Raw genomic sequence first — 17,147 nt, forward strand, 5'->3', positions numbered from 1 at the left:
CATTCACAACCTCCCACAGTATCTCCTGCTGGCAGAAGGCTGACAACTGAGCACAGAAGCAGTGACAGTGGAATAATTAGAATATTAAGATCACAGATTGGCATAACTATAGTAGCATTATTTGGCAGAAAAAAAAAAAACCAATATGAAAAACTGCAGTTTTAGTCTCTAAGTCAAGGATCAATATAAAATAGTTATTAGTGAGAAGAGGAATAGTAACAACGAGAAGTGGACACCTCAAGTCAGACACTGGAGGCTGACATGGAAAGAAAAATAATACCAGCAACTTTTCAGCACACCTGCACTCCACTTGGCTAATAATATTTCAGTTTAGCACAAAATTAAATCTCTTTTACAGAAAAAGTGGAAGTTTGCATGGTTCATGATTTCTCAGAGGCTTACTGTTTGGAGATTTAGCAAGAGTTTTTTCCAAGGACTGCCCAAATCTTTTTTATCTAATAGCTTAACAGTAGTCCAATTCAGTCTCTTCTGTCAGCTTCTTAACTTATGAAGCCAATAGATTTAACTGAAAGTACTCGAACTGTTCACTGGAAATAAGAGGCAAGGCAAACAAGACTGATGTTAGACACATCTCTGTTCAAACAGTAAGGGAAACAACCTAAAAGAAAAAGCTTTTAGCCATTTATTGTTAAGAGGCACACAAGAGCTTCCTTCCTGCCTGTGTCTTATGCAAATCTACACTAAGATAATTCTCAACAGAATGAGCCTCTAATTCAGTTTTAAACTGAATGCTCTTATGTAGCCATTAGTTTTAAGGCTAATTATGACCATTATTTGCAATGGTTAACAATGCAGATGTGTAAAACCAAAGCTTTAAAATGGAGCTGGATTATCTGTCATAATTGTTTCAGGGATGAGAAGGAACTAATCCGTCTTGAAAATGTCAAACTGCCTGAATAAATAACTGCAATGCATTAAAAAGAGAAAGCCTTTAAAAATACATTTTTTTTTTACTTCTGTGCAAGCTACCAAAAAAAAACCCCAAAACTCTGGGAAATTAAAAACAGCTGGAAAAAAGGTTATTAAAGAAATATCTAAAGTTACTCCTAAGTATAAAACATATTCAAGTGAATGTTTACTATATTTTCTTGAGTAACTAAGAGTAACCATGACTTGGTTCTAGAAAGCAAGGAAGACAGTGGTAGAAGTGGGCCTTTTTGTTCAACTTGAGGAAAGCAAATGCAGTTAATTACTGCATACCTGAGTCCTGAGGTTAGATTCCTATATAAAAAGTAATTGTAAACTGACTTCTTATCACCAAAAAAATCTTTCCATAGAATTTGAATTTTCCTTTGAATCAGAAGAATGCAGTAGTCCAACATAACACAGTACTTAAAAAAGGAACAAAGTATTGATGATTTTGTCTCTGTAGGACTTGAGAGAGTACTTTAGGGTCTCTGCACAGGAAACAATGGTCCAAAAGTCCTAGTAAACAATAATGCCTGAAGCAGAGGAGCAGATAACCAGAGTATTAGGGAAGGGTTTTATACTGTACATAGGTAATGGTAGCCTATCAATTTTCTTCTGTTGTAGAACTTGAACCATCCTGACAATGATTTAGGTATCTTCTTTGGGTGAGAAGATGCAAATCTTATTTGTGATTACAGTACAAGAAGTTTATATTCACTATTTTTCTCAGAACCAAATTAAGAATACAGTTGTTATTTGTCCCATATCTCTCCTGTACAATTAATAGTGCTCTTCACATTTGAGCTATTTTCCCCTTTTAATCCTCAGGAAAAGGATCATCTTGAAGTGATTATAACAGTCTCCACTGCAGGTGTCTGCCTACAAACTAAAACTATCATCCAACTGCCCTAACAAACTTTGGAAAATCTTAGTTCCAACAGATTCCTCAACTCATTACCAGTAACACACTGACACAAGATGAAGCTGCAACTCATGACAGAGAATTCTAAGTGAAAGGGTCCTTTAGGACTTCTGAAATACTCACCCACTGAAAAGAGCCTGTGAGACCAATAAATTTGTGTACAATTATCTTTTATTGCTACTGGGCTCTGTTGATGCTGAGTAACAGAACTGTTTATTTTGGGTGACAGAACTATGGACAAACATGGGTCTATATATGCATATATAGAGTTTCACTTATACAGAGTTCTCAGGTGCATTAACACACACTTTACACCCACACAACAGGAATCCTAAACAGGTCTTAACTGATGACTCAGAATTTGATCTCAAATTCATTTAAGGAACTAGGACAGAGTTCCAAACTACAGCATGGGCACTCCTTTTCCTGGTTAGATGTAAAGAAGCAGCTAGAACTCCACAATCCACAATTTTAAATTTCTTTTAAAACCTGTTACATTTTGTCTAGTTCTAATTTTATAAACAGAAGAGTTATCACTATTTTGGTTAGTGTGTTTTGTGCTTCTTCATCACAGTTTTTTTAAAATCAACTAGTTAAAATCAAACAAATGTTTTTCTCAACAGTGCAGTATTTATGCTACTCACAGCTAAAATAAAGAAGGCAATGCAAACATAACCCAAAGATGCTGTTCAAATGAATTAGCTTGCTTGTAATAGAGTACTATTCTTCTGAACAGCAAAATCCTACCAATATATCAGCGGTGACTGGCAATGAGATTAAAACAAAAGACCACAAACTTCACTGGTGACATATTCTGTTCATTTGTTTTTATGCTTTCCTACAGGCTGGGCCAATCATGTACCTGAATTTATCACATTAACACCTGTAAGCACTGATAATTGGTATGTGAAATGTTTAGCTGTTATTTTTTTAGGTTTTACACCAGTTTAATGGCACAATTACTGCTATGAACCATACTGAAGATGACTAAGCCTTTAATTCCTAGTACCTGTTAAAAAAAAAAAGCCAACAGCACTGTTACTGCATGTAAATGAACTCCAAAATTAGCACAGGTGTCTGAAAGTTACTTTCATACTACAGCTTGTAACATGGTTTCCATGGACACACCTTCACAGTTCCTGCAGGAAAACAACTCCAAGAATTTGCTCTTAGATTCCAAAGTTTACTGTAGACATGGCCAATGTGTTTAGCACTGTATGCTTACAACACACACATAAACACGAATTACCTTTTTCAATTGAGTTTCCATCTTCAAACATTCTTCCTTTTTCTGTTCTAATGCAATTTCTAGTGTCTTCAGTCTTGAATCTTTCTTCAGTCCTGATGAAGCCAATGATGAAGCATGTTCCTTCAGATCCAGCAGTGATGTCTAAATTAAAAGATGTGAAATAACTATCAAGTAAGTGCAACAGCTAGTTTCTTTTCTGTCTTTATTTTTTTTCTACCCTTTCACACTATGTTCAGGATCCAATTTTGATCAATATTTTTTCAGCATGTTCATGTCACTGACTTAAGACAGCTTCATTTAATTCAGGTTTTCAGGATCAAAATACAACAGTGTCTAAATTAATTGTAAAATAATTTTGAAAGATGGACGATTCTGTAAACTGAAACTTGTGCTCCAGTGACAGTCATGTTTAAGAAAAAATTGTTCTCAATAAAATTGTATTTAAAATTGTATGTGGTTAGCAGATTTAGCCACTGAAAGGGTTCAAAGATTTTCTGTATACACCTTCCATGGAGTGAACTGATTCATGCTACTTAACTCCAGAACACATCTCAACTCCTCGCCTTCCAAGCCATTTTTGGGTCAGGTTTCTTCCTGTCAAATGCTGATTTCTATGTAGACAAAAATCTTAGTACTTCCTGGGTATGTAGTTTTTGTATTGTTTTACTTTGATTGAGTTTTGAAAAAAGATTGTAAGTACACAAGAGAGGAACAGAGAGCACTTATATTTCTCTCATACAATTAAGTTCATTTGTCTGGCCAACTTACTCATTACCAACAATCAATTAATCGAGAAAAAACTTGAGAGTCAAAAGAACTATCTGTTTTGTGGAACAATACATTAGGAATAAACATTATCCTCATGCTTTAGGCACCCATAGCTTTGATCAGCCTCTGTCCTTTCCTCCCTACATTTAGACAGGAACAAGCCTGTTCTCTGCCTTCAGTTGTCCATAAGCACAGCTCTGGTCAATGCTGTCACCGACCGTCAGTCATCCACTACTAACACAATTAACTGCTGCAAATAAGGGCATGGCTGCTATCCCTGAAAAGGTGGTTCTGAAATATCAATGCTTTGCAAATTCTCAAATACCATGTTTTACCAGATAAGCTTTGTTGAAGGACAACTGCTATAAGGCAACAGTTTTCTTCATCTCAAATATAGCACAAACATATACAACAAACAATTCTGTCACAACAGATCTGTGCTGCTGGTCAACCTCTTTCTCTGTGAGATCTCCTTGTAAAATGCTGACTTTCTCTTTCAGGTCCTTAATGTCTTTCTTGTAGTTGTCGATCTCTTCCTGTTTTTCTCGTTCATCTCTGTCACGCTGCTCCTTTAAGCGCTCGATGGTCTTTTCCTGACAAAAGAAAGCACTCTGTGAAGAAAATCCCTCTTAGTCAGTTCAACTTCTGAGACTTCTTATCGCAACACTTCTTACACACTTTAAACGAGGAGGAGGAGTGTAGGATATTGCCCTTTTCCTTATGGTTTTAAAGATCCTCAAGAAGGAAGAACCTTCAGAAATATATGGATTTATTGCTACGAAATACCAGGTTTTCTGGATCTCTGAAAGTTCCCAGTGCTGCTACAACGCAACGCAATTTATCTCGTTCTGATAATCAAAATTAACCCAAACCAGGGTACATTACATATCACTTTCTGACTTACTTAAATCTTATTTTTCCACAATGTACAGTTAAGCCTGTGGTCCTTCAGAGAGGAAAGGGTGCAGTGCATATGTGACACCAGGACTGATATACAGTAAGAAAAGACAACAAAACGACTTTTCAGTGCACCAGATATCAGTGGAGCTTCGGTCATTCTGGAAGCTGAAAGGATGCAAGTGAATTCCACAGCTTTACCACAGTTCATAGAATCTGACAGGCTAAAGGAACTGTCGCCCTGGTTCTCTGGGTAGCGCAAAAAAAAATAAATAATAAAGTAAGTCTAAAAGTTGTCCCAGCAAAACAGAATGGAAAAGCCTGTTCTCTCAGCCTGGTGTTTAGACAGTCAACCATGAAAATATACTACAAAGAAGGCTGAGTTAGCATACAAAAAGCATTAGTTGTCAGGAGAATCCCTTGGATTCCACGCTGGGAACGCCGCCGTTCCCGCCGCACTCGCGCATCCTGCAGCGCCCTCTGGCGAGACCGCCCTGCCCTGGATGTGCCGTCCAGGGAATGCTCGGGACAGCGACTTCAGAGAGCTTATCAGCGAAAGGAACTCCCCAGGGAAGGGGATCACGCCTTCCATACTCACTTTTTCTGCGAGCGCTTCTTCCAGCGTGGTCAAGGCAGTGTCAGTGTTTGTGGTGTCGGCCTGCAAGGATTTCACTCGGTCCTTCAAGCTGCTCATCTGCTTCTCCTTGTCTCTCAGCTGCTCTTGAAGATTTTCAATCTTAAAAGGAAAGGGGTAAATTTTAAGGCAACATGAAGCAAAACCATCCAAAATCATCCTAGGAGTATATTAAATCGTTAAAATTATTCTTAAAGCAAAGGAAGTGGGCAAGGGTTTAATTCTTATAACTCTACATCAAAACATCAAGTGATGTTAGCAAAACCATAGAATAATAACAAGGAATCAGTAACGTTTCCAACAATGAGGAAGGAATTCAGAGCAAGAAACACTAAACAGCCTTTACAAGAACAACATAAAGAAAGGGTATTATTCCTAATTTCCAAGGATGTTGGACACTGTGTGACAGAAGGATGATGAAAGCATTAACAATAAGAAAAGGAAAAAAGCTGAGAAAAACATATGTAAACTAAAAAAGGTTCCTGATTACTAAGAAGTTTTGAAGAAGTATTGTTTCAAATATTTTCTTTGGTACTATCATATTTTTGCTGTACTGGCAATGTTTCTTGTTCATCTTACATGGTGGCTTGCTATGTGATGGATGATCACAAAGTGCCACTCCTTAGGTAGAAAACATATCAGCCTTGTTTTCTGTGGGTGTAGAATTTGATCTATTTATAAGTTCTGAATATATCTTTTGATACACTGAGAAGACCTAATGAGTCCTGAATATATCTTCTGATACACTGAGAAGACCTAATGCTAAACCCTTTTTATGCATATATACACATTAACATCACGATAACCTGTCAAAACCCAAAATTTATCAACATATGAGTAAACTGTATACAGATTTCTCAGTTGCTTCTTTTTTTTGTGTTGTTCTGACAAGTTTTTCTTGCATCAGAAAATGTACATCATAAACTGGTGAATAACGTGGCATGTAAGGTACCCATCTCCAAAATACTTGTAGGAAGATACTCTTTCAAAGACAAGAAATAATGCAACCAGACAGCCTCAAAGGCTATCTAGTCCAATATTCACAATGCTGAATTAAAGCATTAACTAATCTTTTTGTTTCACCTTTTAAACAGCAGTTAGCAGCAGCTTGGTTACTGGAAATATAGCAACTATACCCAGGTTTTACTCTTCAGTGTTGGAAAAACTGAGTTGCTGTGATTCCAGAGAAAATGGCTGTGTAGACACATCCACTTCTACTTTGCTATGTCTATTAAAATTACATCTGGAACACAGTAGAATACAGGGATTGGAACAAGATGATTTTTAACATCCTTTCCAACCCAAATGATCCTATGATTTTATGACAGTTTTAGAAACTGGTCTAGATCTGTAATGATAACCATAAAAGATTTTGCAAGAGACTGAACTTCTAGTCACAAATAATGGCAGATATGTTAACAAGTGGAAGCTAGAAGGAAGAATGACCTAATTCAGGGAAACATTTCCAAATGTTCCTTTATAACCCATGAGCATGGAAGAGTCTTTTGGTCTAAGACTCTTTATACCATATTTTTCATTTCTTTTAAGCAAGCACAGTAAATTTGGGATTCAGCTTTGTACACAATTTATATATTACTGCTAGCAGAACTATCTAAGTTTTTTGTTGTTTAAGGAATGGACTGAAATTTGGTTCAGTTTATCTTTGTTATTAGTTTCTATTAGGAAAGAAAAAAAGTATTAGGCCTCCAAGTTATGCTCAAAACTAAATTTGGGCCCAACACAAATGATATGACAAAACAAAATTAAAGAGCATCGGGAAACCATAACCGGAGACGTATCATGTGAGTCAGAAATAACTGTAAGAATTGAAAATTCCTTCTTTATACACTCATATCTATTTTTTAATGCCTTATGTAGTCCATGGAGCCTCAGAAAGAACCCTACTATTGTGAGTGAAAACTGACTGGTGCCCACACGTAGGGCTGCTGAGGAGGTAACGTCCCCAGGAGCAGCCCAGTGGTTGCTTCTGACCTTAGGAGCTGCCAGTGTCATAAGCTGTCTAGACAGGCTGGTGTTTAGACAGTCAACCATGAAAATATACTACAAAGGAGGCTGAGTTATTCTTAGACTCCTGTTTACTTCTGAAGGAGAAACACTCTCGCCAAAGGCTCTGGCTGGTTGAGGAGGGGATAGTGCAGAGTGACTTTCTGCTGCGAGCAAACCACACACAAGAGGCAGCTAAATAATTCAGCTTCAGCATATATTTAGATGATTACCAAGGCAGCACAAGCATTTGCACAGTGTGCATTTTCATGTTTCAATAACACTGTGCTATGACCAGAGTAAGAAGATAGCTCTACGACAATACTCATCTTCCCTTTACAACTGCACCCTCTGCTATTAAAAAACCCTAAAACAAGAATGTAACGTGTATGAAGTGTGAACCTGTCTATTCTTTCAGTCTATATGCATATTTTTCAGTCTGGAGTAATAAATGGTGAGTTTGTTATCATCCAGGGAACAGCAGTATGCAGAAATATTCCAAGTCATACTAACATCTAGGCACTACTTAAAAGCCCCTCTACACCTGCAGCTGTGCAGGGGCAGGTAACTGGGAGTCCCCAGTGAAGGACATGACCCTTAAACTACAGAAAATGAACTGGCAAAATGGGTCAAAATCGATGAAAATAAAACAGGTAAGCAAAATTAGATTTTTCTTTTCTCCCCAACAAAAGGTGAAATAAACCTCGGTGGAATCTCTAAGTCTTGTGGAAAACATAAAGGGACAAGGATTGAATGAACACTCGTTAGTCTTGAAATACTCAAAAGATGATAAATCTCTGAAATGCTGTAAACTAAAATATGTATATATATAACTGTACCATCTTTCTAAAAAGGAAAAATAAAAAAGATATTATTTTTAACTATCTTTAATCTTGCCATATATACTTGTTTTGCAGGGTAAAGACAGCCATCTATGGATAAGTTAGCAACACTATCCTTACTGTAAAGGTACACATACCTACACTGGAATCATCTGGTCTGCACACCAACTTTCTCATCAATAATGATTTACTGAAATATTTTTTCCAACACTGCCAGTTGTCAAGCACTATCACGTTTCAACCTGGGTGATTTATTCTTAGTTGTGTGGAACTAATTATTTTGCCTTCCAGCCCCGAAGCGCAGGAGCAGAGGCAAGAGAAGCTTCCTCTGGCATTCTGTTCCAAAGGCAAGAAAGCATTCTACCTCTCACAAATACTGATCTCACTGAAAACCACAAGCAAATACAAATTAAAAATAGCCCAGGGATTTAATGAGACACATCTAGTTAAATATCCATCAAGGCCACCAGATTCCCAAATTCTTTTAGTTAGAGGTTACTAGCAAATCCTTTGTATCAGGCTTCAATCACGAAATTCTTCTGTAGACCCAGTGCCCACCCCAGGGCATGTGGAAATGGAACACTTGGAAAACAATTTCTATTGTATCTGTGACTTCTGAATAAATTAAGTGGGTTTGTGAACTGGTTGTTAAATTTCTTCCACACCCCACCACCCCATGGTATTGGAAAAGAACCTTTTTCATCCTTCCAAATATTTATTTTTAATCAAACACCAACCAACACTTTACAATGATAACGTTTGCATCCCCTGGGTTGTAACAGAAATACCTGCATTCTGTCTTTCAATTTGCTTCTTGCTACTCTGTTTGACTTGTAAAAGGAATGAAGTGGTAAAGGCCTTAACTTAGTTCATTCTGTGACAACAGAAGTGAAACAACCCTCTTAGAAATATGAAGATCCAGTAATTTGGAGGAATATTTAAATAATGCAAAACATCTTTCTTGAAATTCAAAATATTTTACAATTTGAGAAGGTTCATTGCATATTATACTGTTTGTGTGTACCTCCGATATGTAGTAACTAGCTATACTACTTGACTGCAGGCAAATCTTTCACTGCTCTTTTTTCTAGAAACAGGTGGAAATGCTTTTGCTTATACTCTGCACTTGAAAGAGATTGTTTTGATCAATAACCTGTCTTCAACATAATATACACCAAGTACAGAGAAGACAATTTAACAGTTGAGAGTATTCTTTCACTGTATTACAAGAGCAGATGTGCAAAAGAGTATCTCAGGGTTCTGTTAAGTCTCCCCTGCTTTTTCAACCCTGGCTTTCCTTTGGTGAAAGCAGCACTGCAAAAAGGATCTCAATAATCAGGTGGATTGAGAGTGTTTCTGTTCCATTCCTGTGGCATACGAACCATAACTTCACATAAATTGTGACCTTTCTTCCTTGGTTTTGGGAATGCACTATTGGTCACACCAGCTCCAGGGGCAATGACCACGAAGAGATGATGGATTCTCACCAATCACAGGAGAAGGGATTCTGTCCACATCAGAAATATTAACAAGAGGACAAAAAGAGCACTTTTGGAAAGGAGAGTGGGTGAGTAAACAGGTACATGATGACAAAACAGCCACAATTCTGTCTAGCTGGAGACGTGCTACTCTCTTCAATGTAAGAATATTGATATCAGGATAAAAATTTTGAGAGCCTACAGACATTCCTGAATTGCTGGAATCCCACAGTATTTGAGAAGCTGAGAAAGGTGGGCTTGCATCAAAATCAAGATAACCTATCAGACATGTTCACATTAAAACAAACATGCTCATACGAAAAAAATTAATAAAAAAATTGTTGCTTCAGGGAAAGGAGCAAGATGTTACTGAGAGACCACCTTAAATACTGAGAGACCATTCAAGAAAGCTGTAGTACTGGATTTATAACTATTACTGTAATTCTGAAAATCATTTTTGGAGACCATAATGAAAGCCTATAAGCAGATATTACTGGCCAGTTTTCTAACATTAAGCTCCAGTTTTATCAATGTCACACTGAAAACCTCACTATCATAATTGTCTTTCTATAGCAAATCCTGCAAAAGTACCACTGGAACAGTCCTGAACAAATTGCAAAAATCCATAATTTAATTTAGCATTAACAAATTCTCTGTGAGTGTGAAGTAAGGTCTGTCACATGAGTGAACATCATTCCTATTACTGTATTGAACTATTAGACTGAAAGGAATGTTCTTGCGATTAATTTTAAAGGTTAAATTCCCAAGACTAACAACAATGTGAAGCTTTAGGCATACCATGTCTTCTTGCAAGGGTGAGATTTGTAAGTTGTTTTAAAGTTCAGGACAGATCAAAACAATTTCTCTTTGTTCACTAAGATTTTGGCAAATGCAAGCCAGAGTTTCTTCCAAAGTTCAGCTGCACTCAGTACACTCTTTTCACTTTATGATCCGACCAATTGATATAAACATGGTCACACTGTTGTCAAGTTTTATACAGAGATTCTTATTTTTGAATCATCATACTAAAAAACAATTTAAGTAGTTTGCATATCTACTAAATGTGTAAAGTTCATTAAGCATAAGTAAATTAAAATCACTATGAAATGCAAGATACCAGTAGTGGTCTCATTCCCTCTCTCTCTCTCTCTCTCTCTCTCTTTTCTTAACTTCGAATTCTGTAGTCCCAGTTAACACTTCACTGCAGAGGTGGTGAACTGTTCAGTTAAGTGGCAAACATTTGTTTACATTAATTCTGCTACCCAGGGAAGACTGGATAAATTTTTATTTTGCTTCCCAACAAAGTTTTCTTTTTTTTTTCTCCTTCAGTGCTTCAATCTGGAACATTACTGTCTTTGTAACATCACACTGGAATATCATTATGCACTTTGGAAATGTCCTGAACCTAAAATAGTGGGATTCTGTAACACCTTGAGCTGGTACAGAGGACCTTACACCAGGAGGTTTCTTCAGTGGCCATGGGCTAACAAAGGAACACACAGTTGCCTTAAGAAAAAGAACCAGGCTAGAAGGGGTGGGGACAGCATGAAGGACAGGACAGAAAGAGAATTTGAAATGGGAAAACTCCAGCTTACTGATGCATCTTAAACAATCATATTTCTGTACCACTACACGAGTCCAGTTAAAACCAGAAATGGCTCCCATTAAAAAAAATTGTTGCTTTTTCAGAAGATAAAATCTTTTTGTCATTTTCAGTCTCCCGGTCTCCAAAAAGTCCTTTGAAATCGGCATGAAGATCTACACTGTTCAGCCTTACAAATAAAGCATTGTGTTGCTATGCAGCTTAGAAAGCACAAAGAATTTATCTTTGTGATTTCCACTGAAAATAAAACCTTAAATTATCTAATAAATGTACAGATCACAAACAGGCATGTTGTTACTGCTTCAAAAGGAAGCAACTTGTATGCAGAGAAAAAAAAGCTTAAAAAAGTACCTAAGAATTGCAGGACACCTCATGAAATTAAAGCTTTACTCCTGACCTAACTTTGCAATCAAGTTGACTTGAGAAAAGAATGGTGTGCAGAAAAAAGTGCTGAGACAACAAAAATTGACTTAACTTGTACAAACAATTATTTTGTACCTCTGGTGAAGGAACAACAAAAATCTAACACTGTTACAAAAGAATATTCTCTTTCTATTGCCTTTCAAATAAGGTTGCTTTGCAAGTAGATCTATACCAGCCAGAAAAAGAGTTCATCTATGTTTACATAATCTCTAAGGACATTTTTTTCTATCCCTTTGTTTCCTTTTGTCCTCCTTTCTTTTGCATACCTAATCATCCTCTGGTAGCACCAGTTTGCTGAGAGATCACTGCAAAGCAGAACTTAACAAGAACAGTCACCATAAAGTGAATTGTAACTCTAGTATCTTCTAAATAATAAAGATTTTTTTCTGTACTGTCGTATTCCCTATAACAAACTGTATTTAAACCAGATGTTTCAAGGCATATTCTCAGAATATTACTATCATGTTTGCAATCTTTTTGCCCTGCTAGTAAATAGTATGAATTTCCTTTGAACCTAATGCAATCCTATCACTAAAGTTTGCTTTTTCTGAAAACTGACACTGAGAGACATTTTCCTGACAAGCTTCTGAAGATACTCCAACACAATTCAAATCAGGGGGAGAAAAAAAAAAAAAAAAGAAAAAACCCTCCTGATTTTTGAGTTCATAAACGTCCTGAAATTCACATTTTGAAGGGAGCCAATGTATATGTTGTTCTTAAGTATTGTGTCAGCTCCAAAGCACTCGCCTAGAAAAAATTACGTATTAGCAATGACTCACATCCTTAGACAGCTGTAAACCAGTTAAATTCAGTTAAGAAATTGCTTCATTCTGAGGAGGTTCAATAATATCAATAGCCTAAGCTAGTCAAAAGCAGAGTCTTAGAATCATAAAATCCTTTCATGGAACACTGTTCAATACAAGAGAGGGTTTTGATGTGAGGGCCAGACACTTTTTCTAACCCACTGATACTGGCTATGTCTCAAAGCACACAGGTTTTAATACGAATGGACAATACTTTCTTTATGTAAAATGCAATTAAATAACAAAAGTAAAAAAGCTGGTCATAAGAGATTTGATTTTGCAATATGTGAGGCAGTTGGTTAGATGCATATGGTTCATTGCATAACCCATTAAAATTCCTATCACTGGTTTATCTTAGAGCTTCACTGGATGACCCCTTGTTTTGGTGATATTCATCAGGTAAGAGAATGCATCCATTATCCACCACCAAGACTTCAACCTTGGTTGTTCATTAAGATAATCTGTTGGTTCCAACTTGAGCGTAGTACTTTCATTCCCAACAGTAATTCCCAACAAAACACTGCTATCACAAATAACAAAACAAATTCATGTAGACGCTGCTTCTCCTCTTCATTGAAACACTAAGTTTATATATTACCCATTTATTTCATATATGTTAGAATGTCATCATACTGAGAACCACAATTGAAATAATCTGGTAATTTATTTCACAATCTAGTTATGAATAGCATCCATTTTGTTGAAATCCCAGCCTAACCATGCAGAATAACATCATGCTAATTCTCCTTTCAGCTGTGCCCTGGCATTATGAAGCAATCTGTGAGTATGTTTTCCAAAGTTTTACTCATACAACCTACCAAGCACAAATGGATTAAACACCCAACTATTTGGGGGATATCTGCTTGCTCCTGTTCCAAGTCTCAGAAAAGACTTAGACAATAAATGTGCATGGATTTGACTTAGCAAAGTTAACTACAGAAAAAATAAAAATACTTATATTGAAGTATTTTCATAATGATGGTTCCCAAATGTTCAAAATAAGGAAAACCAAAACTACTTCATTGTGCAAGGCTGATAAAACAAGGGAAAAAATTGGACCCAGTAATTGTTAAATTAGATCGGATTTTCTGCTTTGTAAGAAGCAGAACAAAACTAAGAAGTTGTGACATTGCTTTTAGAATACTCAAGGATCACAAGGTTATATAACACTTAAAAACTGTAAAGTGAAAAACTTCCTATATTAACAATTAAATTTCTTTACTTGGATAAACCAAGTACAGTATTTCATTGACGATTATTGTGAAACGCTCCTCCCTCAGTGGCAACTTTCTCTCATATACTCAGGAATACTGATGATATTTTCCTGATTTGCTTTATATTTTGATTTTGGTTCTACACAGAGTAAGGATACTGTAACTACTGACACACCCCTGAGAGAGACACAGTTGTGTGTGTTATATATCACACCCTCATTACAGAAAAAAAGGTGGCAAGAAAAGGCATGAAGAAAGGAAAGGCTTAACTCCTCAGAACACTGAGATACCCAAGCATGGAAATCAGGGAGCAGAAAAGACCAACCATTGAGGCAGGTGAATGGATAGGATAGGATGGGAACACAGGATTTAATGTTGATTATAAAGGAAATCCTCACAGCAAACTAAACTCCATTTACATTAGCATTTAGGATCACTCAAGCAGAAGGCTGTACAACTTGAACAAAGATTTTAAATTAGATTTCGATGCAGACACTGAATTACTTTGTCCAAATAACTCATTTATTATGATCAAAGATATACTGTAAAGTAAAACTGTCCTAACCCAGAGGAAAGGAATCCTCTGGAAAGGAGGGATGCTTCTAATCCCAGTGTAAAACACGGCCAGTCAACTGTGATTGTCCTGATTCATTCTCCTAGAAAGACTATGGAGTGATGAATAGGAAGGGATTAGGAAGTCATACTGTAAATACTAAACATGAAAGTGTGTGTATTCTTCAGTAGTTAGCTTTCCCTGCTCTTAGAGAATTCACAACACAATAGGCAAAATATCAAACTCTAAAAATTCTTTAGTAGTCCACACTCAAAAAAAATAATTTAAGAACCTAATATATTAACTTAGTACCACCATTTGGTTATATTCTTTCCCACTTTATACTACAGGCTGCTTTAGGCAAATCAGCACTGCAATGTCTACAGAATATAATGGTTGGAAGGGACAGAGAATGGTCCTCTTTATCCAGAAGTTCTATGTTTAAAGCCATTCTCTGCCATCTTTGCTGGAAGATATGTAAACCCTTCATCACGCAGAGGACCATCCCAAAAATCAAATGCATACTATTCCGGGACAAAGGGACCTTAATTTCTTCTGGTGACACTACTCCATACTGAACAGCTTTCTTATCCCTTGGATAAGTGAAATCACGGACTTGAAAGCCATTCCTATGCTTGTGCCTTTCGACAGTCCCAATGACTGCATAAATATTATGCAGAGTCCCAGCCTAGAAGTCTGTCTAGCCTAGTGGATTCAAAATTCACTCTCGAATCCAGGAAACTATTGATTTAAGCTGAAAAATCACTCCTTCCTTGTTCTGGTGAAGATCCCCGAGTTGGCTAACGCAGTCACTAATGTCTGTTCCAGACACAGCTCAGACAAAACCCCCAGGGGCAGAAAACGCCTGGTGACCAAAGGGCTGGAAACTGTGAAGTCTTACAACCCAGAGAGCAATGAAAAGCCTTGTGAGGAAGACTGATGTAAGCAACCCCAAAAATGGCACACGCCCTTGCTTTTCCTGCCTCTTCAATCATAGGGAAGTTTGTATTTGTCTTGCACGGCAGTGAATGCACCAACAAAGCTCATTAGCTTTATCTTGCCAGGAAAACTACACGTTTAATTGATAATGAAGGCAAGAGGCCCCACAGTTGGCTGTTTTCCCAGATCCCTTCAAGAAACCAGAATTTGTCAGTCCCCCTACCTATGAGTAATGTTCCATCTTGCCAATCAGGAGGTTATCTCAAGGCACAAGGAGGACATAGTATTAAGATGACTGCTCCTCTTTGAGGGATACTAAAAAAAGAAGGTTCCTTCTGTACATGACAGATCTGCTGGGTTGTGGTTTCAGTTTTCTGGAATGCTGGAGTACAGATAATACCAGAAACTCCAGTGGAGTTTTCTTGTAACTTTGCTATTGCTATCAATCTTCTGTGACACTATTACAGCAGTGTGCATCAGTTTAAAACCCCACATTTTCTGGCTACAAAAGTTGAGCTACAGAACTAACATCATTAACCTCACAGTCCTGTTTTCTTTCTTTGTTTGAGCCTACTGATCTACAAAGACAAGTAGATATCCATTACTTGAGAAAAGAAACAATCAAGCACTTCAGTTACTAAAGTCAACAGGCAAGATTCTTTAATAACATCAATATAAATGGAGAGAATGTTCCTTACATTAGTAGATCTCAAAATAATAAGCTGACTTGCTATCATTCACACACATCAGAGCAACTTTTGACTTTTTCAAAGAATATTACTATACATCTGGGAATACAGGTACATATGTTACATATAATCCAGATGCTTTTATTTTTATTGTGGTATCACAAAACGCTCCAAGCAAAAAAAGGATAATATAAAAATAAAGTAGCACATTCTCCACTTACAAATTTTGAATTATAACAAAGGCAGGCATAAACACTTATTTTGAATTCAGTAGGTTCCTCTGCCACAACTGCTGCAGTAGTAGTCATAACTGTGCACTAAAATTTACTGCAATAGCGTAATATTTGTTATATGTAAAACCAATTTTTCAAATTTAACTTATGCCTCCTCCACTAGTTTAGGTGGCCCACATAATTTTCTAAACAATCTTTCAGTGCATGTTCAGCATCTATCAGTAAATTCACTCACAGATTCCACTGCTCTGAAATGTAATAAAAAGCTGTTCTTATGCAACCCTATTCAAAAGCTGTCTGGACACGGTCCTAGGCAACTGAGTCTGTATAGCTGCTTGAGCAGGCAGGTTGACAAGATGACCTCCAGAGGTCTTTTCCAACCTTAAACCACTCTATGATTCTGTGAAGACTATTTGCCATAAAACCATACATGCACTGAAAAAAGAACTCAGGAAAAGAAAGTCTCAGGGTTCCTCTGTTGATGTTCAATGCAGAAATATCTTACAATGTTCTTCAGCAGTACAAGTCTGTGCTTGGGACTACTGTACTAAGCCTCTGACTTCTGGTGTAACGACAAAACACAATTAAAACTCCTCATAATAGTGTCAAGAGTGCTCAGAGGGTGATTTGTTGTTTTGAATAACTAAGCATGAAGTATTCAACAGACAAAAGGGAATTTCACCAATTAATACAAGTGATCATGTACTGTATTAGAACCTAAATACGATACCTGTTGCTCTAGGCTATGAACTCACTGGTGAGGGTCGCATCAGTGCCCGACTTAACAGTGTGAAATCCATGTTCCTTTGGAAAGTAAAAGCTCTTACAGTGAGAATGCTGGAGTACACTTCAAACTACAAGTTATCTGCCATGACTGATCTGGATTAGGCAAGAAGATCGAAAGTATATTCCTCTTGTCAGTCCTTGGGAGAACACACTGTCACCTCTACCAGCACCCCTAAACTG

General features: G+C 37.0%; 1 protein-coding gene across 14 annotated transcripts in view; it reads right to left on the bottom strand.

Annotated features, from left to right (window-relative positions):
• The window catches only part of ERC1 (ELKS/RAB6-interacting/CAST family member 1), a 273,988-nt gene that overhangs the window by 170,584 nt on the left and 86,257 nt on the right, over positions 1-17,147 (bottom strand). For all 14 annotated transcript variants that reach the window (XR_010430601.1, XR_010430603.1, XR_010430602.1 and 11 more), the window contains 3 exons: positions 5,365-5,502; positions 4,322-4,462; positions 3,102-3,242 (listed from right to left, as the gene is read on the bottom strand). Coding sequence is in view for 10 of the 14 variants with exons in the window: in XM_064654578.1 (XP_064510648.1) it covers positions 3,102-3,242; positions 4,322-4,462; positions 5,365-5,502 (420 nt within the window). In the remaining 4 variants the exon portion in view is untranslated. The remainder of the gene's footprint in view (positions 1-3,101; positions 3,243-4,321; positions 4,463-5,364; positions 5,503-17,147) is intronic.

The sequence above is a fragment of the Pseudopipra pipra genome, chromosome 5, assembly GCF_036250125.1.
Source record: "Pseudopipra pipra isolate bDixPip1 chromosome 5, bDixPip1.hap1, whole genome shotgun sequence".
Taxonomy (NCBI): Eukaryota; Metazoa; Chordata; class Aves; order Passeriformes; family Pipridae; genus Pseudopipra; species Pseudopipra pipra.